Raw genomic sequence first — 17,077 nt, 5'->3', positions numbered from 1 at the left:
TACGGACATGTGATAAGCATCATACTAATATAATAAAATATATCAATGATATCATACTAATATAACAAAATATATCAATAGCTTTATACAAGCATTTGATATGCACATATTTATACCAAATTAACTTAATACGATGATATAATGGCGTATCTAATTTGTAAGATACACATCACAATAGCACGTGCATTTAATACATATACAGGCTGTCTTAAACTTTTTAATATATCGCTTGTGGACAGGTAGACCGAATTAAACTGATAATGAGTCAAAAAGTCCTCTACAATTTTACAATCTTCGCAACAATTAACGAGATGTTAATTTCTAAAGATTGCTGAATATAAGAGAATAAAATCGACGTATAAACGAGATATTTTTCAGAGTTCTTTATAAATTATCTCAAAGATGTATATCTTAAAGAACTTTAAAAAATATTTTAGAATTGTTTTATGCGTCGATTTTAAACATTCTGCTCATTGGGTAACTAAAAAAAATTATAAAAGTAGTAAAAGACTCAATTTAGTCTGCTCTACCTGCCTATACAAGCAGTACGTTAAAAAGTTTATGAAACCCAAAGACAAAGAGAATGAACTGCGCGAAGTGTGTCATTGATAAAAGAAAGAGAGAAGGACCGTGGAAGATGATCAATCTCTATCCCTTTTCATTCAATGGTATAACAGGAGAGAGAGATTGGGAGGGAATCTTCCACAGTCCCTCTCTTTCATTATTGTTGATTACTTTTGAATATTACAATATACGAACTTATATACGGATCGCGCAGTCCGTTCTCTATGTCTTTGATGAAATCTGTTTTAAGATATTCAAACATGTCAGATATGTTTGAATTTTATCTTAATGAGAGAGAAAAAGCTGTTTGACGTAAAAAACTGTTTTTACGTAGAAAAAACAGTTTCTATGTAAAAAACTGTTTCTATGTAAAAAGATTGATTTTACGTCATTTCATTGCGTAAGTACTTTATCAAGTGAATCATCAATTATTATGTTTCAAAGTGAATATTATTGCATTATTTGATATAAATATGTAAGACTAATAATTTTATTCAAATTTAATGTAAATTAGAATACGGTTTACATAAGTAAGTTTACATATATACATATCTTAAGATAAGTTTTTTATTGATATGTACAATATTGTTCTCATGTGCATCTTTCCTTTGTAAGAAAAAATCACATAAAGATATATATTAATTGAATATTCTACGAAATAAAAAATAAATAATACTTATATGTTACCTAAATTATTATGAAAAATCTTATCATTATATTTTTGTGTAGATTCAGTATTTGTTGTATGATTAACAGACTTAATTACAAATGAGTCGAAATTTTTATTACTTGAATTGTGATCTATTGACTCAGCTTCTTTATGATAATTTTTTTTATAAATCGATGACTTGTACATTTTCCGTTTCTTTTGAATATCTCTAAACACCTCACGAATCGATCGCGAATTGGATGCTTGTTTTAACTCATAGAAAAATCTTATTGTAGATGCCAGGAGGCCAACAATGAGCGTTAAAAATCCAACTCCTAATGGTGTCAGCCCAAGGCGTTTATAAATTCCATCAAAACCATCGTGCTCTTTGACAACTTCACGAAGATTAAAACTAATTCTTCGGTGCATAACGTTATTTAAATGAAAGAGGGCGATACCACTCTCCCTTAACCAAAGCATCACCTAAAAAAAAAAATAAGAAAATGTTTAGATAAGAAAAAGTGTTCCGCTGATGTTTACGTAACATATGTCCACTTTTATCAATGTGGATTTAAATTTCAACCTCGATTTAGTTACGTTTTATCTTTCTCTTATAAATAAAGATAAAATTAAGTTAAATCGCACTCGCGCGAACTTAAAGTTAATTTACATTGATAAAAAACTAATAATAGTTTTTTTTCATAAATTTTATTCGTTGTAATAAAATAGATTATAAATAAATTAATTTTTGTACTTCGAAATACTGATTATTATAATTTTATACATATTGCTTAACACATTTATATTACAATATGTAAATATTAAATCTTATACGACTGTTACATGTGAGAAACACAACCAATAAGAAATTGCTTTTAATCGAGCTGGAGTTTTTTAAACTGCGCGCTACATACGTAATATATAAATTCACACGGAATTATAATAGCACCTAAGATTGAATATTAATTTAAATATTATTTATTTACGTTGCCTGAAAAAAACGTTGTTCCTATCTACTTAAACTGATTATTGCGAAGAATATTACTAAGGCCTTGATTAACGATAAGGACGTTCGCACGGAATGTAAGAGATCCGGGCCAAGGTAAGAGATCGACTCCCGGCCAAGGTAATATTTTTCGCAATAAGAATTAATTATTTACAGATTTTAATTTATCACTCAACATTATTAAGACCGATTTAAGATGCAGAGCATCAAAAATTATTAAATTGGAACAATTTAACTCGTGATATTATTGCGGTAGTTTCGTAGAGTTGCATTTCATGATCGAAAAATTGTTCGGCGCGTAGTTTAAAAGACTATATACGTAGTATATAAATTCACACGGAATTATAATAGCATCTAAGATTCAGCTCAACCGTTAAAGGCAATATTTATATTAATCTCTTGATTGTTAATTTTAAACATATATAATACGTTTGTATTAGTCTCATAAAATATCATTATCTTAAATGTTTTTATAAAGAAGATAATTTTAAATTTAGTTGTAAGCAGTATATTTTTACAATATTTTGCAAATAACAGATATAAAATTGAAAATTAAATCTGTGATTGTCATATTACCATGTCGATATGTTGTAATAGCCACGATTGGATCACAAATGATGAATAATAGTTGCCCGTACTTTGTTTCATGAGTCTGTAATTCTTACAAACAAAGTTTACAGTTCAGTTTGGTTATTTTTAATATTGTAAGTAAATGCATTCTTGCTACTTACTTTAATATGCTCCTTAAAAATATCATCTTCAGGAAAGAAAATCGAATCTATGACGAACCCATAAATTGCAAATTTACGCTGTTCGATTAGTGTATGTATGTAAGCCTCTTGACCTTTTACGGGAGTATATCTCGATGACAATTGACTCGCGTAAATATCCTAAAATCATGTATATTTATCGTGTTATTAGTAGAAAAAATAATCGTTTATTTAAATATAAATTTTATTACATCCACGTCAACGTAGTCAGGCCAATATGGTACTGGACCTTCATGACCCCATAATAAATTAGCTTCAAGAAATTGACGTATCGTATCGATTCTATAAACAATAAATATATATATATATATATATAACGTAATTTAGACATCTTTTTTTTAGATATAAATGAAAAGGATATTTTTTTAATAAAAGAAGGAAATATTCTTCTTAAATGAAAAGAGTTAGTGACAAATGACTCTTCATTAATTAATAAAATAATAATAAAATTTAGAGATAATGCAAACATAGTTACCTGTCTTCATATTCCGAATTTGTAAGTCTCGCTGCAAGACTGCTGCAGTATGCAGTTACCAGTAGGAATCCCGCAGTTTGCCATAAATGTAATTCGAATCTAGCATTGGCAATATTTCGGGGCACCCACGTACCCACTAAACGACCGATCAATTCTGTAATTGTGCAAAAAAAGCTTCGAAAACCTAAGAGAATATATTTCAATTAACATTTTGTTTTATATATTTTACCTAGGAAGTGTTATGTCATAGCACGCAATTCTAAAGTTGAAAATTTATAGGGAAAAGTCGGAGACTAATACTGACATAGATCTTCTAAACTGACCTCCCTTATTTCTTAGAAACTAACCTTTGCACCTTATTAATACTAATAAAAACGTCATGTATTTAGTTAATTTAAGAAATACAAACTCATAATTTGTGTGACTTATTTTTATACTAAATCAGCTAAAAACAAATTCTGTACGAATCCGAGAAGAACATTTTTACGATTTTCTTTTGCAAATTACGTAATTTAAGTAATAGTGACTGTATTATTGATAATATTATGTCATTTTAAATGTTTATAGTTTCATAAATTAATTTTTTTTTTGTAAAATAGGAATATAGGCATTACTGTCTACTATGTCAGTTTTGAAGCCCATTTTGTCGGATCCTCATTTTTGTTTATCTTACGGAAAACTAAATTATTGCAAACAGTATTATAAAAACTGCTTGTACTATCTGATAGAAGACACTTTTTAGTTTGTACTTATGTTTTTGAAATTATATTTGTATTCTAAGTTTGAGAAATATTGTCTAAAAACAAAGTGGTACATCGATATCGGTAACTTTTCCCTAATATTACTGTTTCATTATTTTATAAAGAAAGGAACTGTTTAAAAGTATATAATTTTTTGTATCATACAAAGATATGATGCGAATTATATCCGTAGTTTTCTAAATCTTATCTGAAACATATGCACGAAGCACTTAAAAATAATAACTGTGATTGGTTAATCAAATTGAGATAGCATATTTAGAAAATTTGCATTTATAAAACAATTTAAATTACATGCTTTATTTTGTACCATAAATGTAAACGACATTTCTAACTTACGTTTTGGAAATTTTGGATCGACTCTAGCTCGTATATACATATACATGCTCTTAGCAATTATCATGATTAATACAAGTATCCAACAGTCCATCGAGAAAGGTCTCATGACCGCCCAAAAATTGGTGATCGGTTGCGGTCGCGGTACCAAAAATTTTGTTAACATTTGAATCCATGGTGTGGACATATTCACGAATTCGTAGTGATTTGGTGTTAATCGAACATTACCAAATGCTAAATCAACCTTTATATAAGATTAGAATTATTTTTAATTATTTTATTATATTTTATATTGCATTGAGAAGAACTTAATATTTACTTTTTTAGGCAAAAAAAGATTTCGTTATTTGGAGCATTTCTTCCTTTACATTTAAAATATGAGAAATATTTAGAATTTACTATAAAAACAAATTTCAAGTAATATAATAATTATAAATTTTAATAAAATATTACATTTTTTTCACAGTTCTTATGATTAAAGTTCATATTGTTTTGTTACTTTAAATTCATTATTAATTAAATCAAGCAATATTTATTAGAATTTACATTATTAATTTAAATAATTATACCTTTTTCTCTAGTACTAGTTGAATAACGCCGCCATCCCAATATGAACTATTTATGCGTCGACCGTATCTAAAAATTAGCTCATTTCTAAGATGAATGTTTGCTGTGTATTAATATAATGAATACGTAAAGTTACCTGTACTTTCCTTTCAATTTTCGTATTGTCCAAGTGAAATTTAATTTCTCCGCCATGACCAAAAATATTTTCATTTCTATTCCATCCTTTTCTTTATCTGTAAGGTATATAAATTATTATCACATTACTACTTTGTTTTTATATGGTAATTGTTTCGTTTTTCATGATTTTATCTAGTTTTCAGATTTATTTAATAACTGCAAATATATGTATATATAATACTATCATCTCAAAGATTGTTGCAATAATTAAAACAGATAAAATTAATTTTTAGTTCAAATAATTTTATTCACCGCTGTCTGCTAAGAAAACATCTTCTTCGACGCCGTCAATTATTTTTTTAATTGTTTTGTTAAGGTAGGAAAAAGGTGGCTGATAAAAAGTACATACTTGCAACTCTCTACCTTTCATATCAATGATATTGAATTCAGACATCAATTCTTCGTAACTGTGATATACATTCAAAGCATATATTCATTTAGATACATTTTAATAATATAATGCAGAATAATGTTAGCAAAATAAATTAGTAATTTGTATTATAAATATATAAAATGGTTGTAGATATTGCATACCTATGCACTTTAAAAAAAAATCTAGGTTTCAAATAGTTTTCTGACAAAGTCCAAATTCCGGATCTTGAAACGATATTTGCATTGGAATTTCCAAATAAAGAAACGTTAAAAAGCTTCGAAGTATTTTTTAATTCACCATTGATGATAACAAGAATTTCTGTCGTTGAAAGAGACGAAGGTACACTGCCAAAAAAATATATCTATGTACTTTCATGAATTTTAGAGTAATACAATTTTTTTAATAGTATTATTTTATATTGATTCTCTTCATTTATTCTACTATATGTAATATTATTCTTATATTTAATTGTATTTTTTCTATACTATTATTATTATACAAAATTAAAAATAAACTCGAAAAGAAAAGGGCACTAGGAGTTAAGCGCAGATAACTTTACGCAAACGCTAATATTATAATATATCAAGCAAAACCTATTTATTACAATAATTGTGCTTACATGTTTTCACTCATTTTTTAGCCTTCTTCAGAGATAATGTAAATTACATAAATAAATTATAAATTAAAAATAACATAGTGGATCAAAAGATAGATTTATATCGTAATTATAATTATTCTAACGGGAGTGAGGAGACTTACTATGTTCACAACGATACCGTATCGCAAATATTCTCAAAACTGGTCAGTCTGGCTAGGAGTCAGTCTCGCTTGTGCATAATAACTGAGTCTTAGCTTTTGATATTTGCATTTTTGATAATTTAAATTTATTACCGTAAAATAATTTGAAGTGACTCACTGTGTCTAAGACTGATTGGCCTAAATTATTCTGAAGATCGGTTTTGAGAACCGTTGTGAACGTAATGAGCCTCATCGTTCCCGTTAGAATAATTGTAATTATGATATAAATCTATTTTCGAAATTATTTTTCCGGGTAACTCTGGGAGATTAAAATTTTTTCCCAGAATTTCAGTTTTCTATATGATTTCTTTTTCTTCTTTAATTAGTTATATTAGTGTGTTCTGTAAAATGAAATTGACATCAGATTTATTTCTCGGTTGTGGAGGAGCTCACTGTGGTTAAACATCTTTTGATCCTTTACGTTATTTTTAATTTATAATTTATTTATGTAATTTACATTGTCTCTGAAGAAGGCTCAAACATGAACCGAAACATGTAAGCACAATTATTGTAATAAATAGGTTTTGCTTGATATATATCAACGTTTGCGTAAAGTTATCTACTCTTAACTCCCAGTTAAGCTCTTTTCTTTCCAAATTTATTTTTGATTTGTACAGAAGTTTGTGTTATCCAAGAATTATTATACAAAATTAAGATATATATATATTTATTTTACACTCGTATAGCCTTTTCTATTTCTTCATCCGTCGGTCCTAATAAGAAATATCCTCGGCAGTCGTAGATTATTTTATGTAGAACATATTCGCGCGGATAAATGTTGATAAATTGATGAAATAATGTGTCCACATCATAAATCGATTCTAGAAGATAATTCACTTTATAGGCTGCACATTATTTTGTGAAATAATGGAGATACGAACCACTTAAAAAAATATTGCAACATTTGGCATAAAAAAATGATTTTTTTATTATTGTCGTAAAATTTTCTGTGGAAATCCAGGATTCCATTTTGGAATTCTTCATAATATTTATCTTGTCAGTTAACACAGGAATAATGATGAGTAATAAAACGCCAAACACTGAATGCATTTTCATGATAATTAAGTCATTGTAAAAAAATTGTTCGAATTTAAACATGCAATCTTTATGCAACATATAATCTTTAATGATAATCCTTTAACGATAATTATTCATGGAAGTAGTAGTATAAATCAATGAACAATTATGCATGTTTTAAGGTACCAACGCGGAAATTAAAAGGATCTCATAAATAAATGAGTGTCACATTTACAGTACGTGTTATACAATGTTTAATTTTCAGTCTGTTTACACTTATATTGCTTATTTAACTTCTTAGAATTATGAGAAATGCACTATTAATAACGTATGAATATATTATATAAGATCTTGTAACAAGATTCAAACTAATTTTTTACATAAGAGGACATAAGTAACTAAGTTTAAAAAAAAAATGAAATTTTTTGCTTACTAGAATGTTAAGTAGTGTTATTAATGAATTGATACTAAATTGGTATAGATATACAGAATTGAAAGTGAATTAATTAACTAATTAATTGTGTCGAAATAAGCCAACTTGCTCGATTATCGTATACCACAAGTTCTTGGTTTTTCAAATAATATTACACACAACAACTAGTAACACGTAACACGAGTAAGTCTGACATGAGAATGAAAGTCGACTTCGTAGATTACTTGAAATGAAATTGCATGTGAGGTGATGTCTGTACGAAGGTACTTATACGTGCAGTCCACGTTATAGTATTGTGTACACATGAGACATAGGGGTGTAATTTGACAGCAGATAACTACCTCGATGGCGATCTCTATAAACATGCAGCTAGACCACATAGCTGATATAAGTGTAATTACGCAGCGGATAAAGAAACATTTGCTCAATTATCCGCTACAACGTTGCTTGTGACGTTTAATTAGTGATCTATAAGAAAATTTACTGATAGCGTGCCTCGTAACGACAGTAACGAAGCTAAACATATAGTGACTATCGTTACTATCTTGATAAAACAAGGGTTGTCTAACAAGTTGCTGCGAAATGTCCTTGGTTCTACTGATCTACATAAAGATACTTGATGTTCAGTGTTTACGTGTGCTATAAATTATGATATCCAATAAAATGTGCATCAACATTACTCTAACATAAAATTTTTTATTTCAAACATTTACAATAATACATTTACATATTATTAAATTTCGGTCAAATAAATTATACCTGCGTAATTATTTGTTATAATAATATCAAAGATATTGATAGTCATTTAGCATTATCAAGATCGATATAAGATGCGTAAACAGTATCAAAAATCGTTAAATTGTTAGTCAATTTAATTCGTGATATTACTGCGATAATTTATTAGTGTTGCGTTTCGAGTCTGAAAATATTTCGGCGCGCATCAAAGATTTACATACGTAGTATATAAATTTACACGCATTGCAATTATATAGAAGCACCCATAATTCAGCTTAGACCGTTGCGGCATTGTTCTCATTCAGTTTGAATTCTAGCGGTCCGATAAGAATTGATAGTGTCTAAATTAATTAAATTGTTTATATACAATTAATTAATTAACATTGTTAATAATATTTGTATAATTAATTTTAATAGCACTCAATCAAATACTTAATGGTTTGATATTTCAAATAGATTTGTGTTTAATTGTCATTAGATTGCAATTTGCAGAGAGATGTTTTTATTCTCGTAATACTCTATTGGAAAAAATTTATTATCAATGTTGTCTCATTTTATAGGTTATAAAAAAAGAGGAACTATAAAACAATATTACAACTCCTTAGTATGTCATAGAATATTTATAACAATAAAAAATAAAACACACGTGGTGTTAATAAATACTTCTAACAAGAAAAATAGCTCAATAGAAATATGCAGATGTGACAATAATAACTATTACTTGCATTTGACGTTATACTATCATAAATAATAATGATATATTGCTGGAATATTAATTTTCGCATTATCGCGAGCGTTCCTAATCGTTCTATGATCAAAATAATAATCTCTACTGACTAATGGTCGTGAATTAACGATTTGCAAAAAGACATTAAACCAGTAGGAAGTTTCACATGTTCCAAATAAGTAGTTAATAATAATCATGAGAAAAATATGTGTATTTGTTAATTATTCTGGTAATTTTATAATTCCTATTTTAACGTAATTAATACAAAAAATATTATAATTATGAATTTCATGGGTTTAGAGAGAAATTTATATTTTCTAAAATAGTTTATCTTTTTAATTAGAGAATGATGGATGAGCAAATTATAAAGAATTCATTCGAATTACCCGCCTTTAAAACGTCATTCATTATCAATTCTTATCAAGTTACGTAATGTGTTTTTATGCTAAATCATAGATCAGACGTCGCTGCTGTCGCGTTTTTCGTGTCATCGGCAGTGTTCTTCTATATACAACCTAAAATATGTTTCTGTTTTTCTCTGCGAAAGATTTATCTTCTAACAATTCTTTTGTCTAACATACACAAACGCGTGTTAACGAGCAGCTGATTGCGTGTCTTGGAACAAGTTTTTATTTGTTCAACATTTTTTAACTGATCGACATAAATATTAGTATGTTCTTTGCTCACATATGACGTTTATTTATTGATTTTTATAATTTATTATTTTCCAAGTGTCCAAGATGAGTGGTTTCACGATACTTACAAAATTATCCATCAACATGACGACAGGTAATATTTTTTTTTATTTTTGAACACCACATTCCAAATTAATTCATTGAAATAATTCTAATAAGATTATTAAATTATTATTATGCGTAATAATGAGAGTCTCAACATTTGAAATGCTAAAATTATTCATGTGATCATTAAATGTTTCCAAAATTTTCATAAATTGATATAAATTTAAAATTAAAAAAAACACAATAATTTGAGAATTGCTAAGTGAAAAACATTGAACTATTTATTAAAGAAAATTTTTGTTCTCATATACACATGTAACGAAAGAATGTTCCAACAAATTGTTTATTGAAGATCATTTTTGTTTTTTACAGTTACCGTTACGAAAAATATGTGTGACTGTCCTTACTACTGTGAAATATCAGAGAATGGAAGTAACTCGTTACTTGTAACTGTTACAGTTACTTTCTGGGTAACTTTACTGGTAACTGAGTTATTTCTTCTTTTTTTGATAACTGCAACAGTTGGTAATGTAGTTACTTTTTTTTGGTAACGGTAACGAATTTTACAATTACTTTTATCGTTACTTGGCGCAAATGATTAGATACGATTTAATTAAAATTAAGGAAATTACGTTATCTTTTTCTTAATTAGGTGTGAAGAAAAAGATAACGTGACTTTAACGTTCACCGTATCTGGGATAAACGGTATTGCAAAAACTCCCTATATTATTTACATTTCTACGTGATATATTGAATAGATATCTCAGTATTCGCATACTTTACATGCTTCAGAATTATAAATTAATGTTTTTAAGAAAAAACTTAAAACATAAAGCTGGACTGTCATTATTGTATATTGCTTTTATTAACATTTAAATAAAATGCAAAAGTATACTTTTTAGACTGATTTTAAAAAAAGTAATGGAAAAATAACAAAAAGTTATTTTTTCAAGTAACGGTAATCAGTTACTTTTTTATTCGATAACAAATAACTGTAATTTGTTACTTTTAAAAAGTAATTTGCCATTCCCTGGAGTTTACTAAAACGTTAAACAAACTTATACATATTAAAATATATAAATTATTTATTTTTTGCAAAACAGCCGCACGTGTTTAACATTAATATATTTTATGGATCCAGGAACAAGATTGTATTCAAAAATCGGATTTATCGGATTGGGTAACATGGGTGGTCACATGGCGAAAAATCTCCTAAAGAAGGTAATCGATTAAACTTAGTGAGTCACTATATAGTGTTCTTTTTTAACTAAAGAATCCTCATTTAAATATTAATTCTTTTAGGGCTATGGACTCACTGTATATGATTTAAATAAATCGACGATGACGAATTTAATAGAAGCAGGTGCAGGCTGTGCGTCTAATGTAGCCGGAGTATCAAAAGAAGCTGATGTTATCATCTCGATGTTACCTTCAAATCAGCATGTCCTTGATGTCTACACTAGCGAGAACGGTGTGCTTAGGTAAAATAAATTTTAGACGTCAGCAATTTTTTCAAATTGCTGACGTCTACAATGAATTTGTAAAACTTGACAAATAAATGCATAATAAATTGCAATTTGTATTTAGCTTATTTATGATTGATTTGTTTTTTTAGTACAGTACAAAAGAATGTTCTATTGATTGATAGCAGTACTGTGGACCCATCAGTGTCTCAACTGATTGCATCGCAGGCTCGAGAACGTAATTTGAGATTTATCGATAGTCCTGTTTCGGGAGGTTTGTTTTAACACTCATGAACATTAAAATACGTAAGCACCATATTAAGAAATAGAAAATAATAATAAATTTAGAATAACAGTAGATCCTAAATGTAGGCATAAAAATTATGCTATAAAGTAAGAAATAATATTGAATTATGTCAATAGGCGTAAATGCAGCCAAGGATGGCACTCTGACATTCATGGTAGGTGGTACGAAAATGGATTTTAATGATGCGAAACCCATTCTTGGAGCTTTGGGATCTAGAATAGTACATTGCGGTGACGTAGGCATGGGACAGGCGGCTAAGCTATGTAACAACATGTTATTAGCTATTAGTATGATCGGTACCGCTGAGGCGTTCAACCTTGGGCAGAAGTGAGATCTGAATAGTATCACGTGCACATATTTACTGCTTTTTACGCGTCAGTAGTTTAATATATGCGATTTATTTTAGGCTAGGTTTAGACGCAAAGATATTGGCGAACGTTGTAAACTCTAGCACGGGCAGATGCTGGTCTTCCGATCTTTATAATCCAGTTCCAGGAATTCTACCTAATGTTCCCAGTTCGAAGAATTATGAGGTAATTCAGTGCGAAATGCTTTTGTGTAATCCGATTTTCTTATATTGCGGATTTGCTGAAGCGGAATTCAAGAACCGGACGAAATAAAATAATTAGGGAAAATGAATCAACATCGTAAAATTTTCGAATATAAAGCTGATAGTTTATATAATTTATTTAAAGACTGTATATATTTTGAATTTTCTATAATATATAAATTGTTATTGGACTTTTCCATATACACTTCTCGTAACCATAAGATGAAATTTTATTAATGACGTAAAAATTAGTCAATTACAATCAAGAATTGTCGAAAAAGATGTAATCGTCTTATCGCATTTTTTCAAATTTATTATCATCCATAATTAATTTGATTTGTATATTATACTAATGGGAATACATGATTGTAATCGGTATTCATAATCGGTTTTTATATTTAATTTTTCATCAGCAATGTTAAATTTTAAAGGCTCAGTCGATTTTTCATAAATTTTGATAGACAATTTAAATTTGAAAAATAATTAAAATATAATTAAACTTTTATAATTATAGAAACTTATAAAGTTTCCACAAATAAGTAAGAATTTTTTAGATTTTTATACAGTCCGGATTGTACCATATTTAAATAAGATTGTTTTAAGCACGTGTCTTAGGTGCCATGAACTAATCAGATAACCATATTAACATTTTACAAACTTCTTTAGAACATCTTATATAATAAGCCTTGAAATAAAGAATAGATTATAAATATTAATATCAACCATATATATACTGTTCTTATTACAAAATCATGCGTCTTAATACTTTATGACGCAAATACGAGTATGTGTGTGGCTGTATGATTGATTTATGATATCTTAAGATTGTACATATTTAAGATGGTCTTAAATATAACAAATAGCTATAAGTACCACACACAGTTTACGAAGCAAATAACAAGTGTACATATATAGGGCGGTTTCGGTACAACGTTAATGGCCAAAGATCTGGGATTGGTACAATCCGCCGCTTCCAGAACACAAGCTCTGATTCCTCTCGGTTCCCTGGCGCATCAGATTTATACAGCAGTCATCAATCAAGGATTCTCAAATAAGGATTTCAGCGTAATCTATCAATTTCTTAAAGGTAAAAATTGAAAAGGTAATAATTGAAAAGACTTGAAAATTTATACTAAACTTTATTAAATGTTTTTTATTGTATCGAATTAAGTAAATGATTTTTATATTTGGTATTATTTACAAAAATTTTTTATTTTTTATCCACTATACTTCCATATCATGCGATAATAAACATATTACATTATTTGTCTGCGTTCTATAACCTGTAGAGGGCACTAGTTGATAGACAATGGCTAAGTAATGTCTGTTCTGCAGGATTAACTCGAACTGATACTTGCCCGTTTTTATCAATGTTTACCAATTATTCATTTTAATCTTAGTTCAACTCATTCTTCATTTTTTTCTAATTCTTATTATCTTCTATTCCAGAACTAGAAAAAGATAGAAAGTGAATTAAACTATGATTAAAATTAATCTACACTGCAAAAACAGACAATAGCCGCTTATAGGCTTAAGGTGATGCTGGACCAGCCTGTATTATCGATAAAACAAGCGTTTTTGACGTTTTATCGATAACATAGGCGGGTACAGCATCACCTTAAAACCTATAATTGTAATTGATCTAATGCACTCTGTAAGTATATACTCTATATTTGTATACATAACATATACATACATGTCACAGATATACATACACATACATACATGTTTTTATGTAATTTTTAAATGTCAGAACCTCAGAACTTATAGAAACAAAATATTTTAAATTATATTTTAAAAAGATAATATTGCGCATGTCTAATAATACATGGTAGAAATTTAAAGGTTTTTTTATTTATATTTCTTAGAAAAATAATAAATACTTTTTGTATGCTATATTAATTGACTTTTTGTATGAACTTTAATAAAATGCATTTAGAAATTAAAATAACAATCTGTGTAAAAATTAAAATAAAAATAATTTTGAAAAGCCAAGAATAAATCAAATTGAAGTTAATCACATGAACCTCCGTGATTATTAGTACACATAAATAGATTTATAAAATGATAAGGTAAAATTCACTGATAATTAGAATGTACTTACCGACAGTTAACTAAATGCGAAAGTTATAAATTCGAACTATTAAAATTTATTGTATTTAAAACATATTTTGAAACTATTTTCTTGAGAAATAAATAGAAAGAAATCCCCGAATAATTACATTTTTTTAATATATTATTTCTGTGTACTTTTATTATTGTTATTAGTTTATAGGTATAGTTAAACCGATGATATGTTAGAACGCTATATTATCAACGTTTTCGTGGATTTAACTGTTCATTACGCTGCAGTTTAACGTCATGAATAGCGATGATAACATTATTTATTATACAATTAATTTTTTACTTTATTTATTAAACAATTGTATCATATATACAATTTCGTCACACTGCACCCATTAATGAGAATAACAAAATTAAACAAATTCATAAAATAAAGATATTTAATGTCGCTAACGTTGACTAGCGTAGTACTCGAATCTACTTTATTACATTTATTACAATTTATTTTTTTACACAGTAAAACGTTTCTAAAGTTAATAGTATTAGTTTTTTTAAATAAGGTAAAAATTAGATTTATTATCGAATATAATAATATAATTAACACACATATTAATTATTACTTTAACATATTTAATATTATCAGTAACTATATTTCTGAAACGTTAACTTTTTCAATAAGTGTATAAATAAATGTTTTATTTTATTCATGCATGCCAGAAATGGAGAAAGAAATGTATATACTTTCGAAAATTTCTTAATCGCTTTGATGCTCTTTAAGATTACATTTACGGTGTAAATATCACCAAAATTGACATAATTTTTGTTTCTCTCTGTGCTTTGAATGGAATCGCTATTATATACAAAAATAGAAGGAAATTCAACAATTTCAAAATTTTCTTAATCTGCTAAATTATAAGCTTTCCATTTATAATAACACAAGTCAACACAAGTTCCATTTTTGTTATTCTCTGACTATCAAGAAAGATAGAACGATGTTTATTGTATCGACTTGTGTCACTAAAACCCGTCACTATTATAGATTAATTTTACCTTGCTTGTTCCAACTTACTCTTCATCTTTTTTTAATTTTAGGACTAGAGAAAAACATAAAGAATGCATAAACTAAGATTAAAATTAAATGCCCCGAAGTGGAAGGCACCATTGGATGCTTTTCATTTAATGACATAAGTTAATGCAAGCATCATTTCATCTTATTTTGCATTCAATAAGTAATAAAGGTAGAACGACACTTTGTGTCACGAAATGGGAAGCACCTATTTATATAGTCGGTCCTGAGTCGCGCTCGCGATTCGCCAATCGCACGTGACAGAACTGTACCACGTGACGCACGCGTTCGCCGTGTGCGGCGAGTCGTCACGTTGACTAACGCAGTAGTGTTCGTCCTACCGTCGGTGTTATTTCACGGGTTCTTTTTTTGTGATTAGACGAGGACGAGAGGGCAGTGCGGTTCGGTGCGACTGCCGCGAGTTCGTGGATTTACCCGTTGTTGCCGTTTCCGTGAGTCTCGCACGAGAGAGTCGGGAGAGGATAGAGAGAGAGAGAGAGAGAAAAAAAAGAAAGAAAGAGTGAGAGAGGGAGGGAGCGAGGCGGGGGACGCAGAACGGGACGCGAACGAGAGTCCAACGCCGTCGAGTCGCCAGGTCGGCCACTCGCCAGTCACGGGAAAAGACGTAACGATCGGAGTCATCGGGGTGGCTGCGGTTTTTTTTCCCGCCGGATTTTCGCGAGCGAACTGGCGCCAGCAGGCTGTCCGAGGCAAAAGTCGCGCAGCAACGGCGACGGTCGGTCGGATGTGTCGCTAGGGTGTATACACGTCACGCACGTGCAGTACCGAGATCCGTCGTCTCCGGAGTAGAGTCGAGTATAGAGTGTGTGCGTACAATACAAGCGTGCGTGCGTGCGTGCGTCGTGTGTCGTGCGTGCGTGCGGTGCCCGTAATCCGGTGTCTCGTGAAACGTAATATCGGCGAGACCGCGTGCAGTAGCCTGGGTGCGCGTGAGTGACGGTGAACGCGGAGGAGAGAGAAGAGAGGACAGCGGCGGCAGAGGACCCGTAGCCGAGAAGGTAGAGAGGAGATAAAGATGAGCAAGACGTGCGCCCGCTGCGAGAAAACGGTCTACCCGATCGAGGAGCTCAAGTGCCTCGACAAGGTATCGTAAAGAGTCGTCGTCCGGTCATCTATTCCAATCCGCGAGTTCTTCTCGTTCGCATCCTAGAGGAATCGTGGAATTCTCTCTCTCTCTCTCTCTTCTGGAGTTCTCAGCTCCAAAAGGAGTGCCACCGCGCTCTCCGGGGAGAGAGCGGGAGAGATGTACCGTTCTCGTTCGGCCCCATTGAGTAGGGCTCGGCCCAGTGGCGGCCTTCGCGCCGTTGCCAATCGACGGCCTTCCTGCGTGCGTGCGTGCGTGCGTGATGCACGCGTGTTTAACGTCGTGGAACGTTACTCTGTACACGCCAAAGGGAGTTGTCTGTTTGTTGCGCCTCGATTGGTACGACGCCGGCTGAAAAGTTTCGCTCACAGTCTGATGCGGTTTTCATTCAAACTCG

At 30.1% G+C, this 17,077-nt stretch overlaps 2 protein-coding genes across 4 annotated transcripts in view; one reads left to right on the top strand and one right to left on the bottom strand.

Moving 5' to 3' along the window:
- Positions 1–1,240: 1,240 nt before the first annotated feature.
- LOC108780293 (Ionotropic receptor 76a) lies at positions 1,241–7,529 on the bottom strand. Its single transcript, XM_018547948.1, has 8 exons — positions 7,355–7,529; positions 5,262–5,358; positions 5,128–5,194; positions 4,562–4,802; positions 3,465–3,648; positions 3,181–3,271; positions 2,951–3,109; positions 1,241–1,696 (listed from the first exon to the last, which is right to left on the bottom strand). Exons 1-8 carry the CDS (start codon positions 7,527–7,529, stop codon positions 1,241–1,243), a joined length of 1,470 nt encoding a protein of 489 aa, XP_018403450.1.
- Positions 7,530–9,937: 2,408 nt separating this feature from the next.
- Positions 9,938–17,077, top strand: part of LOC108780490 (LIM and SH3 domain protein Lasp) — a 35,646-nt gene continuing 28,506 nt past the window's right edge. The window contains exons 1-7 of one of the 3 annotated variants that reach the window (XM_018548228.1): positions 9,938–10,174; positions 11,267–11,346; positions 11,428–11,606; positions 11,741–11,862; positions 12,012–12,222; positions 12,302–12,428; positions 13,361–13,532. In XM_018548228.1, the coding sequence (XP_018403730.1) occupies positions 10,126–10,174; positions 11,267–11,346; positions 11,428–11,606; positions 11,741–11,862; positions 12,012–12,222; positions 12,302–12,428; positions 13,361–13,532 (940 nt within the window). In that variant the 5' untranslated portion in view covers positions 9,938–10,125. Of the gene's footprint in view, positions 10,175–11,266; positions 11,347–11,427; positions 11,607–11,740; positions 11,863–12,011; positions 12,223–12,301; positions 12,429–13,360; positions 13,533–15,911; positions 16,681–17,077 lie in introns of those variants that run through there. The other 2 variants (XM_018548246.1, XM_018548237.1) reach the window with 2 other exon arrangements.

This window comes from Cyphomyrmex costatus, unplaced genomic scaffold (assembly GCF_001594065.2).
Source record: "Cyphomyrmex costatus isolate MS0001 unplaced genomic scaffold, Ccosl1.0 scaffold122, whole genome shotgun sequence".
In the NCBI taxonomy this organism is placed as follows: domain Eukaryota; kingdom Metazoa; phylum Arthropoda; class Insecta; order Hymenoptera; family Formicidae; genus Cyphomyrmex; species Cyphomyrmex costatus.
Note: the sequence above shows the minus strand (reverse complement) of the source record. Positions and strands in the feature narration are given on the sequence as shown.

Bases quoted from the DNA above. Each gene is read 5' to 3' on its own strand.
- LOC108780293 (XM_018547948.1), bottom strand. From the start codon at position 7,529: ATGAAAATGCATTCAGTGTTTGGCGTTTTATTACTCATCATTATTCCT. The intron at 5,359-7,354 runs GTTCGTATCTCC...TATACCTTACAG, and splicing joins TTGCAATATTTTTTTAAGTG to ATAAAGAAAAGGATGGAATA. The intron at 1,697-2,950 runs GTAAGTAGCAAG...TTTTTTTTTTAG, and splicing joins TTTTTAAGGAGCATATTAAA to GTGATGCTTTGGTTAAGGGA.